Here is an 18,834-nt window from a genome sequence, read left to right as displayed (position 1 = left end):
GATTCTTGAAAATTTTTTAATTTCCAACGGCTTACGTCATCTCTATATAAAGGTTTGTCTATTAACAACTAGTTGTCGAGCCAGTCTCCAAACTTGGACAGCCGTTCCTGCTCGCTGTTGTCGGAGCGAGAACGTTTGTACTGGGTCTCGCCGTCGTACTTGAAAACCTCGAGCCGTTGACCGCCAAAGAACCGGCCGTTCATCTTGGAAACACAGTTCTGGGCAGCAACTGCGGACTTGAAACGCACAGTCACCACGCCTTCTGGCTCCAAATCGTACAGAACCACGTTGGTAACCTCCCCGATCTCCTCGCATCCTTCGCGAATGTCTTCCTTGACGTCCAGCAGCGTTGCAGGGTCGTCACTTAGTTCCTTCAAAGTGAAACAGTGTTTGAACACAACGATCTTTTCGTCGCGCAGTCGTGTTTTGTCATCATCGTCCTCGTTGTCTGACCACTCGTTCACCTTTTTGTGGATTTTCTCGACTTTTTTCTTCAATTGCAACCGTTCCTTTACGTTCAGCTTGGTGGCCGGCTTCTTGTCAGATTTTGTGCCAAATTCTGCTGTGGTGACACTAATTGGATGCTCATCAGTGCCTCGTAATTTCGTGTCGTGGAGAAGCTCAATTGCAAGATCGCAGCTCTCCTCTTTCAAATACTCTATAAGACAATCTCCCTTGAAATTGCCATTGTCGTCCTTGTACAGCTTGATCTTGTGAAGACCTGTGCGGAAGTCCTCTGCCAAGACGCCGTACTTGCCAAAAATCCGGTCCAGCTCGTCGTAGTCGATGTCCAGCGGAAGCTGGCTAACATATATACAGGTGTTTCTATGTCGTCTTAACAGCTTATCCTGTTCGCGTTCGTGGCGCAACTGCTTGAGTTTTTCGCGCTTCTGCTTCTTGAATGCCTCTGTAAGGTCATCCTCATCATTGCTGTGTTTAGGAGGCTCAGCTTCGTCCAGCAAAGGAACCCACCTTTCTAGAATGGGGTTATACTCATACTCGTCGCCCGAATCGGGAATCTCGATTGTCCACCGCAATCGAACTTTATCAAAAGAAAGGTACTGAGCCGTGGCTTCCGGGATATTTTCAGGAGCAATCCCTTGGATATCCTCTATTAGCCCCATTAGCAGGTAGAGTTGATTCAATTACGGTAATTTTTTTTTACTGAAAGACACCTAACACCTCGGTAACTTTATTGTGGCAAGGATCTTCACGCTCGCACAAATAGCAACTTTTCGTTGCATATATAATGTGGGGAATTCGTGCCGAAAACACCCCAACTTTAAACTCTCAGCAAAATTGTTTTTTTTAACATGACTTCTAAACTTATCAAGCTCAACAACGGAATTAGTGTGCCAGCTGTCGGATTCGGCTGCTGGAAGGTGGAGAAGTCCATCTGCGCGGATCAGATCTATGAGGCCATCAAGGTTGGTTACCGTTTGTTTGACGGTGCCATGGACTACGGCAACGAAAAAGAGGTTGGCCAGGGTGTTAACAGGGCAATTAAGGACGGATTGGTCAAGAGAGAGGAATTGTTCATTGTTTCGAAGCTTTGGAACAGTTACCACCACCCAGACAACGTCAAGAAGGCCGTGAAGAAGGTGCTTGACGACTTGCAATTGGACTACTTGGACATCTTTTACATCCACTTCCCAATTGCTCAAAAGTTTGTTCCTTTTGAGGAGAAGTATCCTCCAGGATTCTACTGCGGTAGCAATGGCTGGGAGTTCGAAGACGTTCCTTTGGCAACCACCTGGAAGGCCTTGGAGGGACTGGTTGAGGAAGGATTGGTCAAGTCGATTGGTATTTCCAACTTCTCCGGCGCATTGATTCTTGACTTGCTCAGAAGTGCCAAGATCAAGCCTCAATTGCTCCAGATTGAGCACCACCCATACCTGACTCAGGAGAAATTGATCAAATGGGTCCAGGACCAGGGCATTGCCGTTGTTGGGTACTCCTCGTTTGGTCCTCAGTCGTTTGTGGAGCTGAACCATAAGAAGGCCACCGAGAACATTTCTTTGCTTAAACACGAAGTGATCGACTCCATTGCCAAGGCACACAATGTCTCTACTGCCCAGGTCCTTCTGAGATGGGCCACCCAGAGAGACATCTTGGTGATTCCTAAGTCCAACCAGAGGGAGAGATTGATCCAGAACCTTGATGTCAACAACTTCGATTTGACCGAGGAGGAGATCAAGCAGATCAACTCTTTGAACCAGGATCTTCGTTTCAACGATCCATGGACCTGGGACGAGATTCCAATTTTCGTTTAGATGTATATTCGTTGATTATCAGATTATAAACGGACAGCGATTGTAGGCCAAAAAGGCGGTGCAGCACATGTATTCGACGTGGAGAAATCGCCCTGGACTCTGCATTGGCCCGGAGATACTGGGTGAGCATTTGATTCGTCTATGATCTTTCTTGGTTGACAAATGGGAGGCAGTGCAACGGCTCCAAAAACCACCCCAGACAGACTTCCGACCAAATCAGTATCCTCCGGGAAGTCGGCTCCTTTGTAGTGTGTGAGGGAGATCCCATTGGCGTACTTGTTGAAACACCATGAAAGCAATTTGCGGTATGGCCTGGGATCTGTTCTTGTTGTGTTGGTAAAAAGTGACAAAGTGCTGCAATTTTCAGGGAAGCAGAAAGATCTCGTGTCTGATACCACTAGCGTTTCGCCAGGCATCCAATTGAACAGAAGACATCGTGCCACATTCAATGCGTCTGTGTTTGGTGTTCCGTCTCGGAGTAGCAGATCCCAGGCGATTGCGAAGGGGAGAGCACCAACTAGCCACATCACAATAGTGGACAACCTCATTCTTTCTGTCAGACTACTTTTTGATCACACTGGCATACTCAAGAACGTCTTGTTATGACTCTTGATTGGTTGCCGACTTCGAGCCATCTTACTTTATTCACCCTTGCACCAAACACTGCCCTAATTAGGCAATTTTTCAAGAGCGGCGATAATATAATCAGAGTCGTTTTAGTATATAAGACTGTGGATGCCCATCAGAAATACCATGTCTGTGTTGTCTAAAAATCTGAAGGTTGCTCTGTTGCAATTCCATGCTGGTGCTGATAAGAAGGCCAATTTGCAGAAAGTGAAGGAGTTTGCCAGCAAGGCAATTACCCAACACCCTTCGTTGGATCTGCTTGTTCTTCCAGAATGTTTCAACTCTCCGTACTCGGTGGAGGAGTTCAAGAACTACTGCGAGCCAATTCCCGGCGGAGAAACTACAGAGTTTTTGTCGAACCTCGCAAAGGAACACAAAGTTAGCATTGTCGGGGGTTCATTCCCTGAACTGGGCTCCGATAATAAAATATACAATACTTCGCTCACTTTCGACAAGACGGGAAAGATCATTGCGAAGCACAGAAAGGTGCACTTGTTCGACATCGACATTCCGGGCAAGATGACTTTCAAAGAGTCCATATCGCTGGCTCCAGGAGATAAAGCCACAGTGTTCCAGCTCGAAGACTTCTGTAAAGTGGGTCTGGGAATCTGCTACGATATCCGGTTCCCAGAACTTGCCATGGTGGCTGCCAGACAGGGCGCAGGAATCATGTTCTATCCAGGAGCGTTCAACACCGTGACCGGACCAAAGTTCTGGACCAAGTTTGCGGTTGCCAGGGCTATCGACAACCAGGTGTATGTCGTGATGTGCTCTCCAGCCAGAAACGTGGCTGGTGGTGGGTACCAGGCGTACGGCCACTCGATGGTGGTGGATCCAAACGGAGACGTTTTGGTGGAGGCTGGCCACGACGAGGATATCGTCTACTGCGAGCTCAAGCCAGACGTGATCACCGAGGCCAGGAAGAACATTCCGATCTCCACACAGAGAAGATTCGACGTCTATCACGACGTGGCCTCCGATGCGGTCGCCAAGGACATCTAGCCCGTTATCGTAAATCCGGCTTATGTCAGCCGGGATTAAGTAGTGAAAAATATTAACGGGACCGTGCAATTTGAAAGCTCGGTATTTACTATAGCGAGATGTTGGGGTGTTCGCGCGTGTTTCGGCGTCTATACTCTTTCAAGACCCAGTACGAGCGGGTAGCGCAATGTCCTGGCCCTGCAGTGGACACTGGGTGTACGCACTGCGAGCTGCCCAAGTTCCCAGCAAATAAGCAAATCGACTACGATCGGCCTTTATCCAAGACGAAGGCAAACCCATGGAAACACATTCTTGTGCTCTCTGGCGATCCAGACTACAGGAACTGGCCCAGTAGGTTTGAGACCGCGCCTGGAACGGTGATTTCTGAGATACAGGCACATAAACGGCAGATCATCGATATGTTCCACCCGGTGTTGACTAGCATGACTTCTTTGCAAGAGAAGCCGGCCACACAAGACAATGTCGTTTTTGGAATATACCCTGATGGACTAAGAGTTGAAGTTCCCCGGGATAAAGTGGAAGAGTTTATGATCGGATATTTAAGTACGATACCCGAAAATCTAGATGAAGCCGATTCCAAAGAGATGGAAACGCTCCAGAACAGTTTCCGGGCGCAGTTTGCGAGTCGGCCTTTGGAAAACGACCTGGTTCTTATCTGCGGTCATTTAAAACGGGATGTCAGGTGCGGGGAGCTAGCTCCGCTGATAAAGAGCGAATTTGAAAAAGTTATTCAATTGCAGGGAGTTGGCAATACCCAGATAGGAATAGTGTCACATATTGGAGGACACATTTACGCGGGGAACGTGTTGATATTTAAGCGGAACGGTGACGTGATCTGGTACGGGCGCGTGCTGCCGGAGCATGTGCAAGGAATTGTGAAGCTGACCCTTGTGGAAAACAAGATAATTGAGGAGCTGTACAGAGGATAATTACGGCGCAGGCTTGGCTACGGCAGGAGGTGTAGCTTTTTTTTTTCCAGCATGGTCATTCCGACGGGGTGCGAAAAAAGGTTTTGGGTGCACAGCCTGAAAGAATATGGGTTAGCGGGGGATGACCGTGATGGAGTTGAAACAGGATGGCCCCACTGAATATGTGTGATGGCTGCATTTCCGAAACGGACATTAGGAATTTATTTCTAAGAGCAACCCTTAAATAACATATTAATCGTACCCGTACTTCTAAAAGGTCACGCTTCCCGGGAAAAAACGTTGGGCTAGTGCACGAAAACACCCGGTGGTAATTTATTTTACATACGGAAACAAAAAAATACCTCTGTATTAATGGCATTATGGACTCGCTAGAACGAAAGAAATCGCCTCCGTTTCTGGAGCTGTCGCAGTCGACGCTGCAGGCGCTCCAGCAGAGCCAGAGCCAGGCCCAGCTTGATTTCGGCAACGTGCTGACTCTTTGGACCACCTTGATAAAGTCAAGCGACGTGATCAAGAACGGCAAACGCCTCGAAAACATCAGCTGGCGTGTTGTTAACCGCCACATTCTGCTCAAGAACGACTACGACCACAACGACTATTCTGCCTTGATCCAAATCTCTGCAGGAAAATCGGAACAGGCTATCCCACGAAACAAAAAGCAGATTAGACGACATACTCCGCCGCCAGATGCCAAGGACAAGGTGCCGCTCGTGGTCGAGACCACAACCGAGTCCAAGGAAACTACAGCAGAGGTCTCGACTAGCGACCAGGAGTCCGAGCCAGAGTCTGTCCAGAATCAGCCCCAGAAACTTACCCAGAGAAATCTCCACCACCAGCAAAACCTAATACGAAACACTCCTGGTCAGGCCAACAACCGTGGACAGATGTTCTTCATCGAGAACACTATGTCTCCGGAGCCCGAGGAGTCTCCGAAATCGGTCGCGTCTCCAAAGGTCAAGAGTCTGTTCGACTACCCTGCTACAGAAAAGAAAGACGTGTTGGATGTACCTCACAAAGCCCCTGCGCCAAAAGTTTTAGAACGCGATAGAAGCTTGGAGAGACTCAATCAGCAGCAGCTATTGTATGGAACAAGCAGAACAGGAGCAGAGAGCCACCATTCGCCAAGATCCGAGACTCAAAGGTCGCAAGTTTCACTGTTCGACAAAAACAACAGCAAACAGGACTATGCGCAGCAGAAGATCTTGTTTTCTTCCGACGACGAATTCTCCGACGGGTCCGACTGGTCGTCCATGTCCGGCGACTCCGATTTCGACGACGACGATATCGAGGAAGAGCACTTGGACTTCAACAAAACAGACGTTCACAAAAACCCAGAGAATCCAACCATTAAGCGTTCGCTGTTGAGCGGACTGTTCCTCGACAAAATGGACTCGTCGCAGGAGTCTTCCGAGCCAAAGAAACCCAAGAGTCCGCGCCATGTGGTTTCGCCAGTGTTCCCTCCATCCAAACCGACAGACCGTCCAGATCTGTCCAAGGCATCTATTTCATCTACAAACGTGAACGCTACCGGGGATCTGAAGATTACTCCCGACAACGATATACCCTCGATGCTCAAGAAGTCGTCAGCTGCCCATGGACACCAACAGGACGCCCAACGTCCAGGAGTTGTGCGCAATAACTCAAGCAATAATCCACACATGGTTTCCAAGAGTGCAGTTTCGTTGGCATCTTTCCTTGCCAACAGCAGACGGCCTTACCATTCCACTGACATCCACAACGGCCATTACGAGCGCCAGCACGAATCCAACGCCCCACCAACGGCAACAACTTTACTTCCAACAGCATTGTCCACTCACATGTTCCTGCCAACCATGAATTTGCACCGGCAGCCTCGTCCTGGCAAGCCGCTGAACTCGCGGCCGGGCCCAAGACCGTACCAGCCTGAGCGGGGCCGGGACTACTTTGCTGAGACACACGCGTCCCACGACCACCACGAGGAGAGCGGCAGTGTTTCCTCGAGCGTCAAGTCCATCGACATCCCGGGCTCACTTCCTCGCTCGAGATCGCACATGCACCGTGACCCCGAGTCCCGCAGCAGTTCCAGACCGCGTCTGGACAAACGTGGCAGCTCGATCATGCCACGAGGCTCGCCGTCGGCCGCCTCCATCGAGGTGCTGACCAAAGAGCTGCCGTCAAACCTGGTTGAGAGCATCAACAACGAGAACAAGCTAGTCCATGCATCATCTACAAATGTACACGAACTCCAACATAAACCACGCGTGCGCAGTCATCTAAATAGAACAGGGTCGTCCTCCTCGACGCTGCAAAACGGAGGAGTCAGCGCAGAAGAAGATAGTGGGCCCGAGAGCGAGATCTCTAATAATATCATTGCTAACGGGATAATGGGCAACAAGCTCAAGCTTCTGTCTGCAGAGCCGGAGATTGGGCCTTTTATTGACGATTACCAATTGTCGTCCAGCCAGGCTAAGGACGACGACTGGGAAGACAATCTGAATTACCATGCTAGAGGATGGTAGCTGTTTTACTGACTAGATACTTATTTTTTCAATAAAAGATGGCTGTGTAATTTATAATTAGTGTATGCAATGGGTCCAAAGAAACAGACGCAGCAGTCTGGCAAAAGCGGGCAGAAGTTCCAGTTCCCGCCATCGGTGGCTGGCCTGGACTCTGCCAAGGCAAATCTGTACAAGCCGCAGTTTGAGAGTGTTGTCCCCGGACAGATATTCACGGTGTCCAAGTTTCTTACTGCAGATCAGTGTCGGGACCTGATAGCCGCAATCACACAGGGTTTGCCGCTGGAGACCACGCCACTGGTTAAATCCAAGTTCTACGCTGCGCGAGTAAATGACCGGGCGTCTATTTCGGACGTTCAAGGCGCTGACCTGTTTTATCAGTATTTCCGCCAATTGCTCGAGTTCCAGTCGCAGCAGGAAATGGTTGACGGGTGGATAGTTGACGAGATGACCCGGTCCGAGGCGTTCAACCCGAACCTGCGTTTCTACAGGTACACGAAGGGACAATATTTCGGCAAACACTACGACGAGTCGGTTGGATGTGGCCAAGGACGGGCCACCAAATGGACGGTACTCATTTATTTGAGCGACCAGGGACTGAAAGGCGGAGAGACCATTTTCTACAACGACGCAGCCAAGGGCCCCGACAAACAAATAGCCACGCGGCCGGTGCAGGGAATGGCCCTGTTCCACAAACACGGAGACGACTGTCTTTTACACGAGGCTGCGGCGGTTGCTGCTGGGGAAAAATGGGTGTTTCGAACAGACGTAGTGTACGATATATACAAATGAATCAGACATGACTATATACTCAGATCCGAGAACTTGACCAGCGAATTGTTGGCGAAACCATGGACGCCGTAGCTTTTGGTGGTGGCAGACTGGAGTTGTTCGAGCTGTCTGGCCAACGGAGACTTGGTGGTTCTCTTGACGCTGGCAGTACGATTCGTTCCGTCCTGGATGCGTTTCGACAGCTCAGAGTCCACCAAGTATCCTCTCTTTTCGGAATCGGTGTAGGTCAAGATATCCCGTCTGGCGATCGGCTTGGCCTGCATAGGAATGTAGCCCTTGGTGCTCATGAACTTACCTGGAGCCATGTGCACTTTGTAGCCCAAAGACCGCGAAAAGTATCTGGACGTATAGCTGCCCCCATTTCTCTCGATGGCTTCAATAGCACTCTGCGAGGCCTTGGTCGATTCAATGCTGATATCCAGGTTGTACTCAGGAGATCCGTTTCCCAGCAAAGCAACTCCTTCTTTGATCGATCCGGTGATCAGCCCAACCTCTTTCATCTTCTTCATCGTCAGCACCTCGCCTGGTGCAAGGTTGAGTCTGCCGGAATCGTGGAACCGCTGGATTCTGACTAATGGCAGCTCGTGCAAGTCCAACTTCAAAGATCTTCTGAATCCTCTTTTTGGATAGAGCTTGTGCACAGGCGTCTGACCACCCTCGAACCAGTGCGGAACAGATCCTCTGGCCTTTTGACCTTTTTGTCCTCGTCCAGAGGTTTTACCGTATCCGGATCCAGGACCTCTTCCCACACGTTTCTCGTTCACCTGCGAGTCTGGCGGCGGTTGCAGGTTTCCCAGCAGCGAGATGCTTCTGGTCTGCACCGCGGAAATTCCGGTTCCCAGTCGTCTAAGTCCCGTCAACATCGATGGTTTTAGATGAATATTTTTCGCACCAACTTTTCATCGGTTGAGAAACTGAACACCCGTACACCAGGACATACACAAACACAACGACAAGCTGGTGGTAACAGCTGGTAGAAGGTCACACAACACTCTATTTACGAGGCTTACCTATTCTATTAACGAGTTTGCTCTTCTGCTCGAGTTGGCGACGCTGTGCCGCGGTCAGCCCGACCCGTCCAGCCAGCGTGTTGGCCGCACGACGAGCCGGCGTGGCAGCCTTGGGCTTTCGCACGGCCACCGCGGTGTTCTGTTTCTTGCCTGTGCGGGACAACGTGTTCTGTTTCGAAGCCAAGCCGGTGTTCTTCTGGTGACCGGCCAGACGACGCAGTAGTGCGTTTTGCGGGCCCTTAGAGTCCTTGGGGCCCTTCGATGAGCCTTTGGGTCTCTCGCCCAGCGCCTGGAACAGTCTGTTTGGTCCTGCTGCCTTCCTGCTGCCTGCAGCTGCGCCTGTCTTAGCCATTGCCGGTAACACCAGGATTTGTACGGTGTAGTTTTCGCCAGTGCAAGGGGGGCGCACCCTCCCACCGGGTATTTTTTTCAGGTTCTGTTTAAAAAAGTGCTCTTACCAAACCAACGGTCTACTTCTCCCAAATTATAAGATACCTTAGGACAGTGGAAATAGTTGAGCAACGCTAAACGTGATCCAACTGTTAACTTCCTCAAATTTGATCTTGAAAAGCTACCAAATTACAGAAAAAAACGCGCAATTAATAATCATCAATAGAAAATGCCTTTGTGCGGAGGGGCCCCCAAACCAGGTAAGTTCGACACAGATTTGTCACTAACAGTCAGTCCAGCGAAAAATCGTCATTCTCGGAGACGGTGCGTGCGGTAAAACATCGCTTTTGAACGTGTTTACAAGAGGATACTTCCCGCAGGTATACGAACCAACAGTGTTTGAAAACTACATCCACGACATATTCATCGACGGCCAACAGCTTCAACTTTCGCTGTGGGACACTGCTGGGCAGGAGGAGTTCGACCGACTGAGATCGCTTTCGTACAGTGACACGCACTGTATCATCCTATGTTTTGCTATTGATTCACACGACTCGTTGGAGAACGTCAAGAACAAGTGGGTCGGAGAGATCCTGGAACACTGCGAGGGCGTGAAACTGATTTTGGTTGGTTTGAAGGCGGATCTGAGAAGCACAGACCCAGATATTGGCCAGGACGAGCTCCTGGTGAACAACGCTCCTTCTGGAAGGAAGCTGGTTCCGTACGAAGACGGAGTGGGCGTGGCCAAGGAGATCGGCGCGCTGAGATACCTGGAGTGCTCGGCCATGAAGAACCGCGGAGTGAACGAGGTCTTCACGGAAGCTGCCCGTCTGGCACTCACTGCCAAGCCAAAGGGAGCAGGCACCGCCAACGCCGCCACAGAGAACGAGGGCACGAGCTGTGTGGTGATGTGAGCATCCGTTAGGGAATTTACTTCTGTCGGACAACCGTAAGTAGCGTTGTATTGTAGAAATATATCATGTTCAGTTCCACTCGCCCCTTGGCACCGGTGTACCGTCACGTGACCGAGGAGCCGGCGTGTCGCTTGGGGCTCTGGCTGTAGCTGTAGTTCGATTTTGCCGGCGATATGCTACGCGAGCTCACGTACGAGTTGGACCCAGATTCGTAGATGCTGTTTGGGGCTGTCTGGGCGTCCATCATTGGCAGTTCTCCTGTTTGGATGAACTGGTCCAGGACGATGCTTGTATTTTTGCGGATGACTGGCCGTTTGAGCGAGGCACGTATAGGCAGCTCGGGCGTACCCAGGTCGCTTTGTTTCTTGAGATGCAGGGTGGTGACTTGTGCTGGGCCTTGGTGTGGCTGGTAAAAAACTTTTGTATGGCTATTCGATGGTAGCTTGATGGACCTGACGGGTCTGAATCCTGCGACTTCGATGCCCCGCGTCTGACCAGCTACCGTTTTGTGTCTGATAATGTTGATCGGAACAATGGGGTCGTCTTTGGAGTCTGTGTAGTCGGAGTCGAACGAGTCGTCTGCAAGGTTGGCGTGACGAGCTTGGCTCTTTGCGCGGAAGCGGTTATACGCCGACCCCAGCAGGAACGCGAGCACAAACCCGCCCACTATGGGCAGGAATATCACGTAGAAGGTTCCCTGGTGCACTGACGAGGACTGGAGAAACGGGTTTTGCAGCTCGCTGGACGGGACCTGGACTGGTAGCGGGTCAGGCAGGGCCAGCTGGGCAGGTGGAGGGATATCGCTGTAGACGGGGGTTTCCGGCTGGTCCTCTTGGAACGACATGGCGGGAGAAAGCTAAGGGGTCCGGCGAATGATGTTGGGCGTGGAAGAGGTTTTGGACGTTGTTGGGACAGTAAGCGCTGACGACAGAGGAAAAAGAATGTAGCTGGAAACGGAGGATAATTTCGGGCAGTGCTAAAATTTGACGGGGCGATGGTGAACACGGTGGAGCCACGGGTGGACAATGGGGGGAGTTGGGTGAGAATCTTGTGACTAGTGGAGACGACTGGCGGTGAAAATTGGCTCGTTCATGCTGTTCGTGCCTGTTCCCATTAAAGACTCTACTGGACGAAAAATCTAACCAAATTATTTTTCATGTTTCTTAGAACGAGAAGTTTTGTGCGTCGTGCGACGGTGACGCCGGTGCGGTTTGTGGCCAACAAGGCCGTCGCGGAGGACGTTGCCGCCCGGTATAGAGAGAAACTGCAGCAGAAGGCGAAGGAGCTGGGTGCGGCCGACCCGGAGGAGTTGAAGCAGAAGCTGAAGGACGAGATCGAGCAGAAGAAACGGGAAATGAACAAGATCGACCCGCTCAAGGAGCTCGAGGAGTACGAGAAGTCGCAGCAGAAGCGGGTCATCAAGCAGGCCAAGGACAGAAAGCCTATTGACCCGGCCACGCCCAAGGACCCGTACAAGACCCTGAACTCGTACCTGGACCTGGAAAAGATCCGGGCATTGGACAGCAAGGAGATCGAGTTTTTGTGGAGACTGAGGTTTCAAAAGGGCGAGAACACTTTAAGTGCGGTTGTTCCCAAAAACTCTTTTGAAAGACTGCACAGAAACGCGATCCGCAACCCAACGTTTGTGCTGCCTCTTCCGCGGGAGGACGCGCAGGTGGAGGGTGAGGCTCCGGAGGCTGGATCGCCTGTGGAGATTCATTTTGTGCAATGGAACTTTGTTGGACCAGAAACCACACATGTACTGATCACATCTCTGGCCGAGTACAAGCTACACAAGGAGTTTGCCAGACCGCACACGACGGTGATGTTCCACCAGGAGCTGAAGGACGAAAAGGACCTGATTCTGATGAACGGACAGGTGGAAAAAGACGCCCCGTTGACTCTCCAGGAAGCACAGCTTCTGCTTCTGAATGTGCAAAGATTCTACGGAGGCCTGTCGGATAACCTGTCGGAAACAGGTAAGAAGAGAGTCCAGTTGCTGGAGCAGTTCAATTCCGGCTCGACAGAGTTCAGCATGGATGAACTTATAGATCTTGCTCAGAGCATGGAAAATTAAACTGTGTACAGATGTAACGTGACTGAGGATCAAATAAATAATTTTAATCAAATTATGACTAACTAAGGCTCAACAAGATGAGTATCAAAGTAGCATATTTGGGTCCTCCAGGGACGTATTCGCACCAGGTAAGTTTGATATATTGAAGACTAACTGAATTAGGCGGCACGTCAACAGTTTGAGCCGTACTCGCTAGCAGGAGATGTGTCTATAGTGTATTTGCCGCAGCCCTCGATAAATTCGTGCTTCAAGAGCATTTCCAAAGACGAGTGCGATTTTTCTGTGATTCCGTTCGAGAACTCGTCGAATGGCCAGGTCGTGCTCACCTACGACCTGTTCCGCGACTGGTTTATCCAGGAAGACCGGCTCAAGATCAAGCTGCGGGAGATGGAACAGAGCACCAGCTCGGAGGCTTCTTCCACCAAGACCAGAGACTTCCAGGTGATTGCCGAGCAGTTTGTCACGATCCACCACAACTTCATCACCTACTCGAACGACATTTCCAAGATCACGACGATCTACTCGCACCCGCAGGTCTGGTCGCAGTGCAACAAGTTTTTGCACAAGCACGAGCTCGACAACAATATCAAGATCCAGAAGATCGACACCTCGTCCACGTCCAAGGCGGTGGAGATCGTGGCGTCACTCAAGACAGAAGAGCAGCGGCAGACCACCGCGGCTATGGCCTCGTTGACGGCAAGCGAGATCCACGGGGTTCCCGTCAAAGTGTCGCAGATCGAGGATTTCAAGGGAAATACCACCCGGTTCCTGGTGTTGAGCAAAAAACAGCTGCCTGTGCTGGACTCGTCGATCGCGCTCAACAAAGTGTCCGACAAACGGCTCACGCTGCTGACGTTCATCATCAAGAACAACGACAATTTCGGCAGTCTGTGCGACATTCTACAGGTGTTCAAGCAATATAACCTGAATCTACAATCGATTACAACCCGGCCGTCTGTGGTGAGTCCGTGGAGATATGTGTTTTTCGTGGAGGTTTGGGAAGGATCCGGTATGGCCTCGGCACTGAACGAGATCGAGGACCTTGTTCTGGACCTGACGGTGCTGGGATCATTCCCAAGAAGTGACAAGTTTTTCCAAATGATCGAACAAAGCATATAAGTCACTTCACAGATAAGCTGGTTCCTGTATATAGAAAAGGCTCGTTTCTGGACCAGTATAACCGCAAAGGGTAAATGATCTACTGGATCAGTTGTCCGAGGCGTTTGGTATATGATGATATTACTCGATTGGGATTTAACAGCTGGCTTAGAACCGGCCCCGTTAATAGAGTGCGTAAAGAATTTCATTCCCAGCCAGCCATCTTGTGCAGGGATCTACTAGGTTTTTTTTCCTCCCTTCAAGAACAATACCCAAAACTGCAAGAATGTAAATATTCAACAAGACAATTATGCACACTAATGTTTTTAAACAATAGGGGACTAGTTTTATTTGAATTTCTATTATCATTCCCTTACACATACCGCTACCGATTTTCGTAACCTCGTGAAACACGCCCCGAACAGGTACAAATATAAACGTAAACATTTAGCGTGGTTCTTGTTTTTTAACCCTATTTTCCTTCCTTTTCAAAACAGGTTCTTTGATTCGAAACCTTCTGTGTTAGAAGTCGTTTATTTGTGTTACGAACTATTCGCGTTTCCGGCTAGTTACCGTCCATTCCTTGATCTTTATCCATAACAAATGAAGTTTTCATCTGTTGTTGCAATTACCTTGCTAGGCCAACTAGCCTCTGCCGCTCCTTTCCTTCACTTCAAGAGAAATGCTGAAGCCAACGTTGTTGTTGTCACACAGACCGTCGAGACCACCGTGATTATCACCCCAGGTGCTACCCAGGTTGTTGGACAGGCCGCAACCTACGCTGCCTCCTCCACCAGCACCAGCGCCACCCCAACCCCAACCTCATCTTCTGACGACTTGGTGGGAGCTGCCAACGTGGAGGACTCCAGCAGCTCCACAACCGTGTCTTCTACAAGCTCGACCGAATCTTCCACATCCTCTACCGAGTCTTCCACATCCACCACCTCGACTCCATCCCCAACTACATTATCCACCTCCTCCACTGAGTCCACCACCTCCTCATCCACCTCCTCCACCGAGGCTGCCACCTCTTCCTCCTCCGACTTCCAGTCCCAGATCCTCAACGAGCACAACGCAAAGAGAGAGCTCCACGGTGTCGACGCCCTCACATGGGACGACACCTTGGCCCAATACGCTCAAGCTTACGCCGACAAGTACGACTGTTCTGGTACCTTGACCCACTCTGGTGGCCAGTACGGTGAGAACCTTGCTCTTGGCTACTCCACCACCGGTACCGTGGATGCATGGTACTCCGAGGGTGACAACTACGACTACGGCTCCTCGTGTTCCGTGTACGACCACTTCACCCAGGTTGTGTGGAAGTCCACCACCAAGGTGGGATGTGGCTACAAGCACTGCAACTCCTACTGGGGAACCTATGTCGTGTGTTCGTATGACCCAGCAGGAAACTTTGTTGGTGAGTGTGACTCCAACGTTCTTCCTCTTTCATCTTAGGCTGGCTCCTCCTTCAAAGAGCACCATCATCTGTCTGTTGGCTTTATATAACAAAAAATATACGCGAATAAAATGATTAAAAAGAATTATTTATAAAATAATCCCCTGGTAATGGCGATCCCACCAGATCCGAAACCCCACAAGCCCACGATTTTCCAGTTCTTGCGACTTGGATTCGCCGTGCTGACGTTTGCCACAGGGTGTCTGAACATTGTGTTTTCACAGTTCGTGGTCAACATCCTGTTTGCTGGCCAAGAAGACCTCCGGATCCGGCTGATTGGGTTCACCAAGAAGAACTTTGTCACCTTGATCACGTTCATCACGAATCTCAGCTGTCCCACGCAATTGCAGCTATCATTTGACGAATCCACCATCTCTGCCAGTCAGGTGCTTGCCAACGCCAACTCCGCGGCGCTCAATCTAGACTCCAGCGCCATCCTGATCGCCAACCACCAGATCTACTCGGACTGGGTGTTTCTGTGGTTTATTTCGTACCTCAACAACTGTTCCGAGAACTTCTACATCATCATGAAGAAGTCCCTTGAGAGTATTCCTATTTTGGGCTACGGAATGAAGAATTACGACTTTATCTTTTTAAACCGCAAATGGGACTTAGACAAGAGCTACATGGTGAAACAGTTCACACATCTTAGCGATGTGGAAAAACATTGGCTGCTGATTTTCCCAGAAGGAACCAATCTCAGTCCTAACACCAAGCCCAGATCCGACGAGTACATTCTCAAACAGAAACTCGACTTCAAGCTGGACCACGTTATGCTGCCTAGGGTCAAAGGCTTGTATCTGGCGTGTAAACACATGCGCAAGAAGACGAATCTTCTTTTGAACTTCACAATGGCCTATAGCGACCACGCTGCAGAGGAGTATGCGCAGGATAAGTTCACTCTGCGGTCGATCTATTTGCTGGGTAAGGGTCCTAAATCCGCAAGCATTCACGTGGACGCGATCGATATCAGCTCGATCGACGGCTGCACGTTTGACGAAAACGCCACGTTGGAAGAAGAACAGGAAGACATGGATCGGTTCGAAATCTGGTTGAACAAGCTGTGGATCCGTAAGGACCAGATGATGGATAACTACTACAAGACAGGCAGACTGGTTGATAGTGACAAAGTCACCACCATGACACTGAAACTGCGCAGCCGGCTGGAAATCATCAACGTTTACTTGATCCCAATGATTCTGTTCACGGCTCTGTTCCTGGCATATAAACTGGTTAAAGGGTTCTGAAACGAATAAAGTTTATTGACGGTGAACTACATCACCGGCTATCTAACAAAAAAACATACAATGAACTTTTCCATGTGCACTCACATGATAAGGTAGATGAAGAATACAGCAAATCCAGCAAGGCTAGAAGCTGGACGCAACGAGTGGCCGTTGCCTTCTAAGATCGAGGCAGCTTGAGATGTCTCGGAAGTTTCCTCTGTGGAAGTTGGTGCTCCGTTTTTATTGAGACCGGTTTCATATGGTTCTTTCGTAGCAAACGATGCTGAAGTGACAGGAACCCCGCTAGAAGTGACGCTTGTTCCCAGAGTTGTTGGTGTAGCAGCCGACGTGGACACCTCCTGTTCGGTAGCTCCGGTGGCCGAGCTTGAGCCAGACGTTTCCGTTGCGGTGGCAGTGTCGGTGGAAGTCTCGACAGTGGTTGTCTCGCAGCTGGAAGAGGAGGAGGAAGAAGAGGACGGAGCTGGTGCCGAACTGGTGACTGGAACTGACGAGGTCGAGAAGCTGGAGCTCGTCGACTCGGTGGTCCAGGTGGTTTCCGTGCTTGTGACCGGCGTCGACGAGGTCTCGCAGGAGGTGCTCGAGGAGCTCTCAGCAGTCGAGCTGGACGTTTCCGGAACCGACGAGGTCTCTGGTGTTGAGGAAGTCTCTGGCGTCGAGCTGGTGACAGGAACCGAGCTGGAGCTGGTCACGACAGTGCTGGTCTCGGTGGTTGTGCTGGAACTCGTTGGTGGACAGCTGGTCTCAGTGGTGGAGCTTGAGCTCGTGACAGGGGTCGAGCTGGTCAACGGAGTTGTGCTTGTCAAAGGAGTGGAGCTAGTGACTGGGGTTGAACTAGTGACTGGTGTGGAGCTTGTCACGGGAGTTGAGGTGGTTGGGCAGCTTTCTGTCGTGGAGCTGGAGCTGGTGACAGGAGTTGAGCTGGTCAGCGGCGTCGAACTAGTCACAGGAGTTGAACTGGTAATTGGAGTGGAACTGGTGACCGGCGTCGACGTTGTTGAACAACTCTCTGTGGTGGAGCTTGAGCTGGTGACTGGCGTCGAACTCGTGAGAGGTGTCGAGCTAGTCACCGGCTTGGAGCTGGTCACCGGCGATGAGGTTGTTGGTGGGCAGCTGGTTTCCGATGTAGAGCTGGAACTAGTTATTGGCTTCGAACTTGTAAGCGGAGTAGAGCTGGTCACTGGGGTAGAAGAAGTGACGGGGGTGGAAGAGGTGACCGGTTTGGAACTGGTCACTGGTGTGGAACTGGTGACAGGTTTAGAACTAGTAACTGGCTTGGAGCTAGTGACCGGGGTAGAACTTGTAACTGGTTTCGAGCTGGTGATCGGTTTGGAACTGGTAACCGGAGTGGAGCTCGTGACCGGTTTTGAGCTGGTGACCGGTTTAGAACTTGTAACCGGGGTAGAGCTGGTGACCGGTTTGGAACTTGTGATCGGTTTAGAGCTGGTGACTGGTTTGGAACTAGTAACTGGCTTGGAACTGGTAACAGGCGTGGAACTAGTAATTGGCTTGGAGCTAGTCACCGGTTTGGAGCTGGTAAATGGCTTAGAGCTGGTAAATGGCTTAGAGCTAGTGAATGGTTTAGAACTTGTAACCGGTTTAGAGCTGGTGACCGGTTTTGAGCTGGTAACTGGAGTGGAACTAGTGATTGGCTTCGAACTGGTAACTGGCTTCGAACTGGTCACCGGAGTAGAGCTTGTGAATGGCTTCGAGCTCGAATGTGGTTTGGAGCTCGTTGGTGGCTCAGAGCTGGTGTGAGGCTTGGAACTGGTCACCGGTTTCGAAGTGCTGGGAACGTAGCTGGACGAGCTGCCGGAGCTCGTGACAGGAACAGAAGAGCTGCGGGTGACGGTGGTGGAGATGGTGACGGTGGTGGTTGTCTCTGTGGACGAAGTAACTGTGTCGCAGCTGGACGAGTTGGAGTAGGTGAAAGAGCTGGTGATTGGCACAGAGGTGGTGATGATGGTAGTTGTCTCAAAGGTTGTGGTTTCGTCTTCACAATCAGACTTTGTGGTGGTTGGTTCATCATCACAGTCGGACTTTGTGGACAAGAAGTCGTCATCGTCGTCGTCATCGTCGTGGTCCCAACCACGCTTTTCCAGATAATGGCTACCGTTATGGTGTTTCGGATGATGGCGGGCTACTTCTGCCTCCTTAGCGTAGTCTGCGATTTTTGCAACGTACGCAAGCCCTCCAGTGGCTTCCAAGGCTAGAGACGCCGTAAAGAGTGCAAGAAACCTCATATCAGGGAGCGATTGATGATAAAGTGTGTTTGCTACCGAAGGAAAGGTATTTATACTTATCTGCACCGGGGTTGGATTTTCCAGTTAATTTGTGCATATGAGATTGTTCCTCTCCAGCACGATTTGCTGGAGTTTGTTTGTCTTCTGTGCATCTGTGGTGGCTACAGGGTGAAACAAACTTGTCTACCTTGGCAATGGAGCTGTGTTTGTGGTGGTAGCAATGCACACCAGTTGCACTTTTTTGACCCAGGTTCCGCTTAATACGGAAATATTTTTAGTGTTGC

General features: G+C 50.5%; 19 protein-coding genes across 19 annotated transcripts; 11 read left to right on the top strand and 8 right to left on the bottom strand.

Annotated features, from left to right (window-relative positions):
• Positions 1-68: 68 nt before the first annotated feature.
• OGAPHI_004209 (uncharacterized protein) lies at positions 69-1,124 on the bottom strand (the record flags this gene model as incomplete). Its single annotated transcript, XM_046205263.1, has 1 exon — positions 69-1,124. One exon carries the CDS (start codon positions 1,122-1,124, stop codon positions 69-71), a length of 1,056 nt encoding a protein of 351 aa, XP_046061224.1.
• Positions 1,125-1,175: 51 nt separating this feature from the next.
• On the bottom strand, positions 1,176-2,821 carry OGAPHI_004207 (uncharacterized protein; the record flags this gene model as incomplete). Its single annotated transcript, XM_046205260.1, has 2 exons — positions 1,176-2,245; positions 2,341-2,821. 2 exons carry the CDS (start codon positions 2,819-2,821, stop codon positions 1,176-1,178), a joined length of 1,551 nt encoding a protein of 516 aa, XP_046061222.1.
• On the top strand, positions 1,314-2,273 carry OGAPHI_004208 (uncharacterized protein; the record flags this gene model as incomplete). The annotated part of the gene is made up of 1 exon (XM_046205262.1): positions 1,314-2,273. The coding sequence occupies one exon, from the start codon at positions 1,314-1,316 to the stop codon at positions 2,271-2,273; it is 960 nt and encodes a 319-aa protein (XP_046061223.1).
• Positions 2,822-3,008: 187 nt separating the features above from the next.
• Positions 3,009-3,902, top strand: OGAPHI_004206 (uncharacterized protein; the record flags this gene model as incomplete). Its single annotated transcript, XM_046205259.1, has 1 exon — positions 3,009-3,902. One exon carries the CDS (start codon positions 3,009-3,011, stop codon positions 3,900-3,902), a length of 894 nt encoding a protein of 297 aa, XP_046061221.1.
• On the bottom strand, positions 3,297-4,191 carry OGAPHI_004205 (uncharacterized protein; the record flags this gene model as incomplete). Its single annotated transcript, XM_046205258.1, has 2 exons — positions 3,297-3,921; positions 4,148-4,191. 2 exons carry the CDS (start codon positions 4,189-4,191, stop codon positions 3,297-3,299), a joined length of 669 nt encoding a protein of 222 aa, XP_046061220.1.
• OGAPHI_004204 (uncharacterized protein) lies at positions 4,001-4,831 on the top strand (the record flags this gene model as incomplete). The annotated part of the gene is made up of 1 exon (XM_046205257.1): positions 4,001-4,831. The coding sequence occupies one exon, from the start codon at positions 4,001-4,003 to the stop codon at positions 4,829-4,831; it is 831 nt and encodes a 276-aa protein (XP_046061219.1).
• A 359-nt stretch (positions 4,832-5,190) lies between these two features.
• Positions 5,191-7,329, top strand: OGAPHI_004202 (uncharacterized protein; the record flags this gene model as incomplete). The annotated part of the gene is made up of 1 exon (XM_046205255.1): positions 5,191-7,329. The coding sequence occupies one exon, from the start codon at positions 5,191-5,193 to the stop codon at positions 7,327-7,329; it is 2,139 nt and encodes a 712-aa protein (XP_046061217.1).
• OGAPHI_004203 (uncharacterized protein) lies at positions 6,153-6,491 on the bottom strand (the record flags this gene model as incomplete). The annotated part of the gene is made up of 1 exon (XM_046205256.1): positions 6,153-6,491. The coding sequence occupies one exon, from the start codon at positions 6,489-6,491 to the stop codon at positions 6,153-6,155; it is 339 nt and encodes a 112-aa protein (XP_046061218.1).
• A 69-nt stretch (positions 7,330-7,398) lies between the features above and the next one.
• Positions 7,399-8,118, top strand: OGAPHI_004201 (uncharacterized protein; the record flags this gene model as incomplete). Its single annotated transcript, XM_046205254.1, has 1 exon — positions 7,399-8,118. The coding sequence occupies one exon, from the start codon at positions 7,399-7,401 to the stop codon at positions 8,116-8,118; it is 720 nt and encodes a 239-aa protein (XP_046061216.1).
• An 11-nt stretch (positions 8,119-8,129) lies between these two features.
• On the bottom strand, positions 8,130-8,981 carry OGAPHI_004199 (uncharacterized protein; the record flags this gene model as incomplete). Its single annotated transcript, XM_046205252.1, has 1 exon — positions 8,130-8,981. One exon carries the CDS (start codon positions 8,979-8,981, stop codon positions 8,130-8,132), a length of 852 nt encoding a protein of 283 aa, XP_046061214.1.
• Positions 8,178-8,693, top strand: OGAPHI_004200 (uncharacterized protein; the record flags this gene model as incomplete). Its single annotated transcript, XM_046205253.1, has 1 exon — positions 8,178-8,693. The coding sequence occupies one exon, from the start codon at positions 8,178-8,180 to the stop codon at positions 8,691-8,693; it is 516 nt and encodes a 171-aa protein (XP_046061215.1).
• A 130-nt stretch (positions 8,982-9,111) lies between the features above and the next one.
• OGAPHI_004198 (uncharacterized protein) lies at positions 9,112-9,480 on the bottom strand (the record flags this gene model as incomplete). The annotated part of the gene is made up of 1 exon (XM_046205251.1): positions 9,112-9,480. The coding sequence occupies one exon, from the start codon at positions 9,478-9,480 to the stop codon at positions 9,112-9,114; it is 369 nt and encodes a 122-aa protein (XP_046061213.1).
• Positions 9,481-9,747: 267 nt separating this feature from the next.
• OGAPHI_004197 (uncharacterized protein) lies at positions 9,748-10,432 on the top strand (the record flags this gene model as incomplete). The annotated part of the gene is made up of 2 exons (XM_046205248.1): positions 9,748-9,778; positions 9,840-10,432. 2 exons carry the CDS (start codon positions 9,748-9,750, stop codon positions 10,430-10,432), a joined length of 624 nt encoding a protein of 207 aa, XP_046061212.1.
• Positions 10,433-10,535: 103 nt separating this feature from the next.
• On the bottom strand, positions 10,536-11,276 carry OGAPHI_004196 (uncharacterized protein; the record flags this gene model as incomplete). The annotated part of the gene is made up of 1 exon (XM_046205247.1): positions 10,536-11,276. The coding sequence occupies one exon, from the start codon at positions 11,274-11,276 to the stop codon at positions 10,536-10,538; it is 741 nt and encodes a 246-aa protein (XP_046061211.1).
• A 312-nt stretch (positions 11,277-11,588) lies between these two features.
• On the top strand, positions 11,589-12,509 carry OGAPHI_004195 (uncharacterized protein; the record flags this gene model as incomplete). Its single annotated transcript, XM_046205246.1, has 1 exon — positions 11,589-12,509. One exon carries the CDS (start codon positions 11,589-11,591, stop codon positions 12,507-12,509), a length of 921 nt encoding a protein of 306 aa, XP_046061210.1.
• Positions 12,510-12,586: 77 nt separating this feature from the next.
• Positions 12,587-13,628, top strand: OGAPHI_004194 (uncharacterized protein; the record flags this gene model as incomplete). Its single annotated transcript, XM_046205245.1, has 2 exons — positions 12,587-12,598; positions 12,672-13,628. The coding sequence occupies 2 exons, from the start codon at positions 12,587-12,589 to the stop codon at positions 13,626-13,628; spliced, it is 969 nt and encodes a 322-aa protein (XP_046061209.1).
• A 582-nt stretch (positions 13,629-14,210) lies between these two features.
• Positions 14,211-15,062, top strand: OGAPHI_004193 (uncharacterized protein; the record flags this gene model as incomplete). The annotated part of the gene is made up of 1 exon (XM_046205244.1): positions 14,211-15,062. One exon carries the CDS (start codon positions 14,211-14,213, stop codon positions 15,060-15,062), a length of 852 nt encoding a protein of 283 aa, XP_046061208.1.
• Positions 14,384-18,647, bottom strand: OGAPHI_004191 (uncharacterized protein; the record flags this gene model as incomplete). Its single annotated transcript, XM_046205242.1, has 5 exons — positions 14,384-14,650; positions 14,742-15,044; positions 15,690-16,262; positions 16,418-18,507; positions 18,587-18,647. 5 exons carry the CDS (start codon positions 18,645-18,647, stop codon positions 14,384-14,386), a joined length of 3,294 nt encoding a protein of 1,097 aa, XP_046061206.1.
• Positions 15,174-18,520, top strand: OGAPHI_004192 (uncharacterized protein; the record flags this gene model as incomplete). Its single annotated transcript, XM_046205243.1, has 3 exons — positions 15,174-16,134; positions 16,501-18,061; positions 18,136-18,520. 3 exons carry the CDS (start codon positions 15,174-15,176, stop codon positions 18,518-18,520), a joined length of 2,907 nt encoding a protein of 968 aa, XP_046061207.1.
• Positions 18,648-18,834: the final 187 nt, after the last annotated feature.

The sequence above is a fragment of the Ogataea philodendri genome (genome assembly GCF_020536065.1).
Source record: "Ogataea philodendri strain CBS6075 chromosome Unknown scaffold2, whole genome shotgun sequence".
Lineage (NCBI taxonomy): Eukaryota > Fungi > Ascomycota > Pichiomycetes > Pichiales > Pichiaceae > Ogataea > Ogataea philodendri.
Note: the sequence above shows the minus strand (reverse complement) of the source record. Positions and strands in the feature narration are given on the sequence as shown.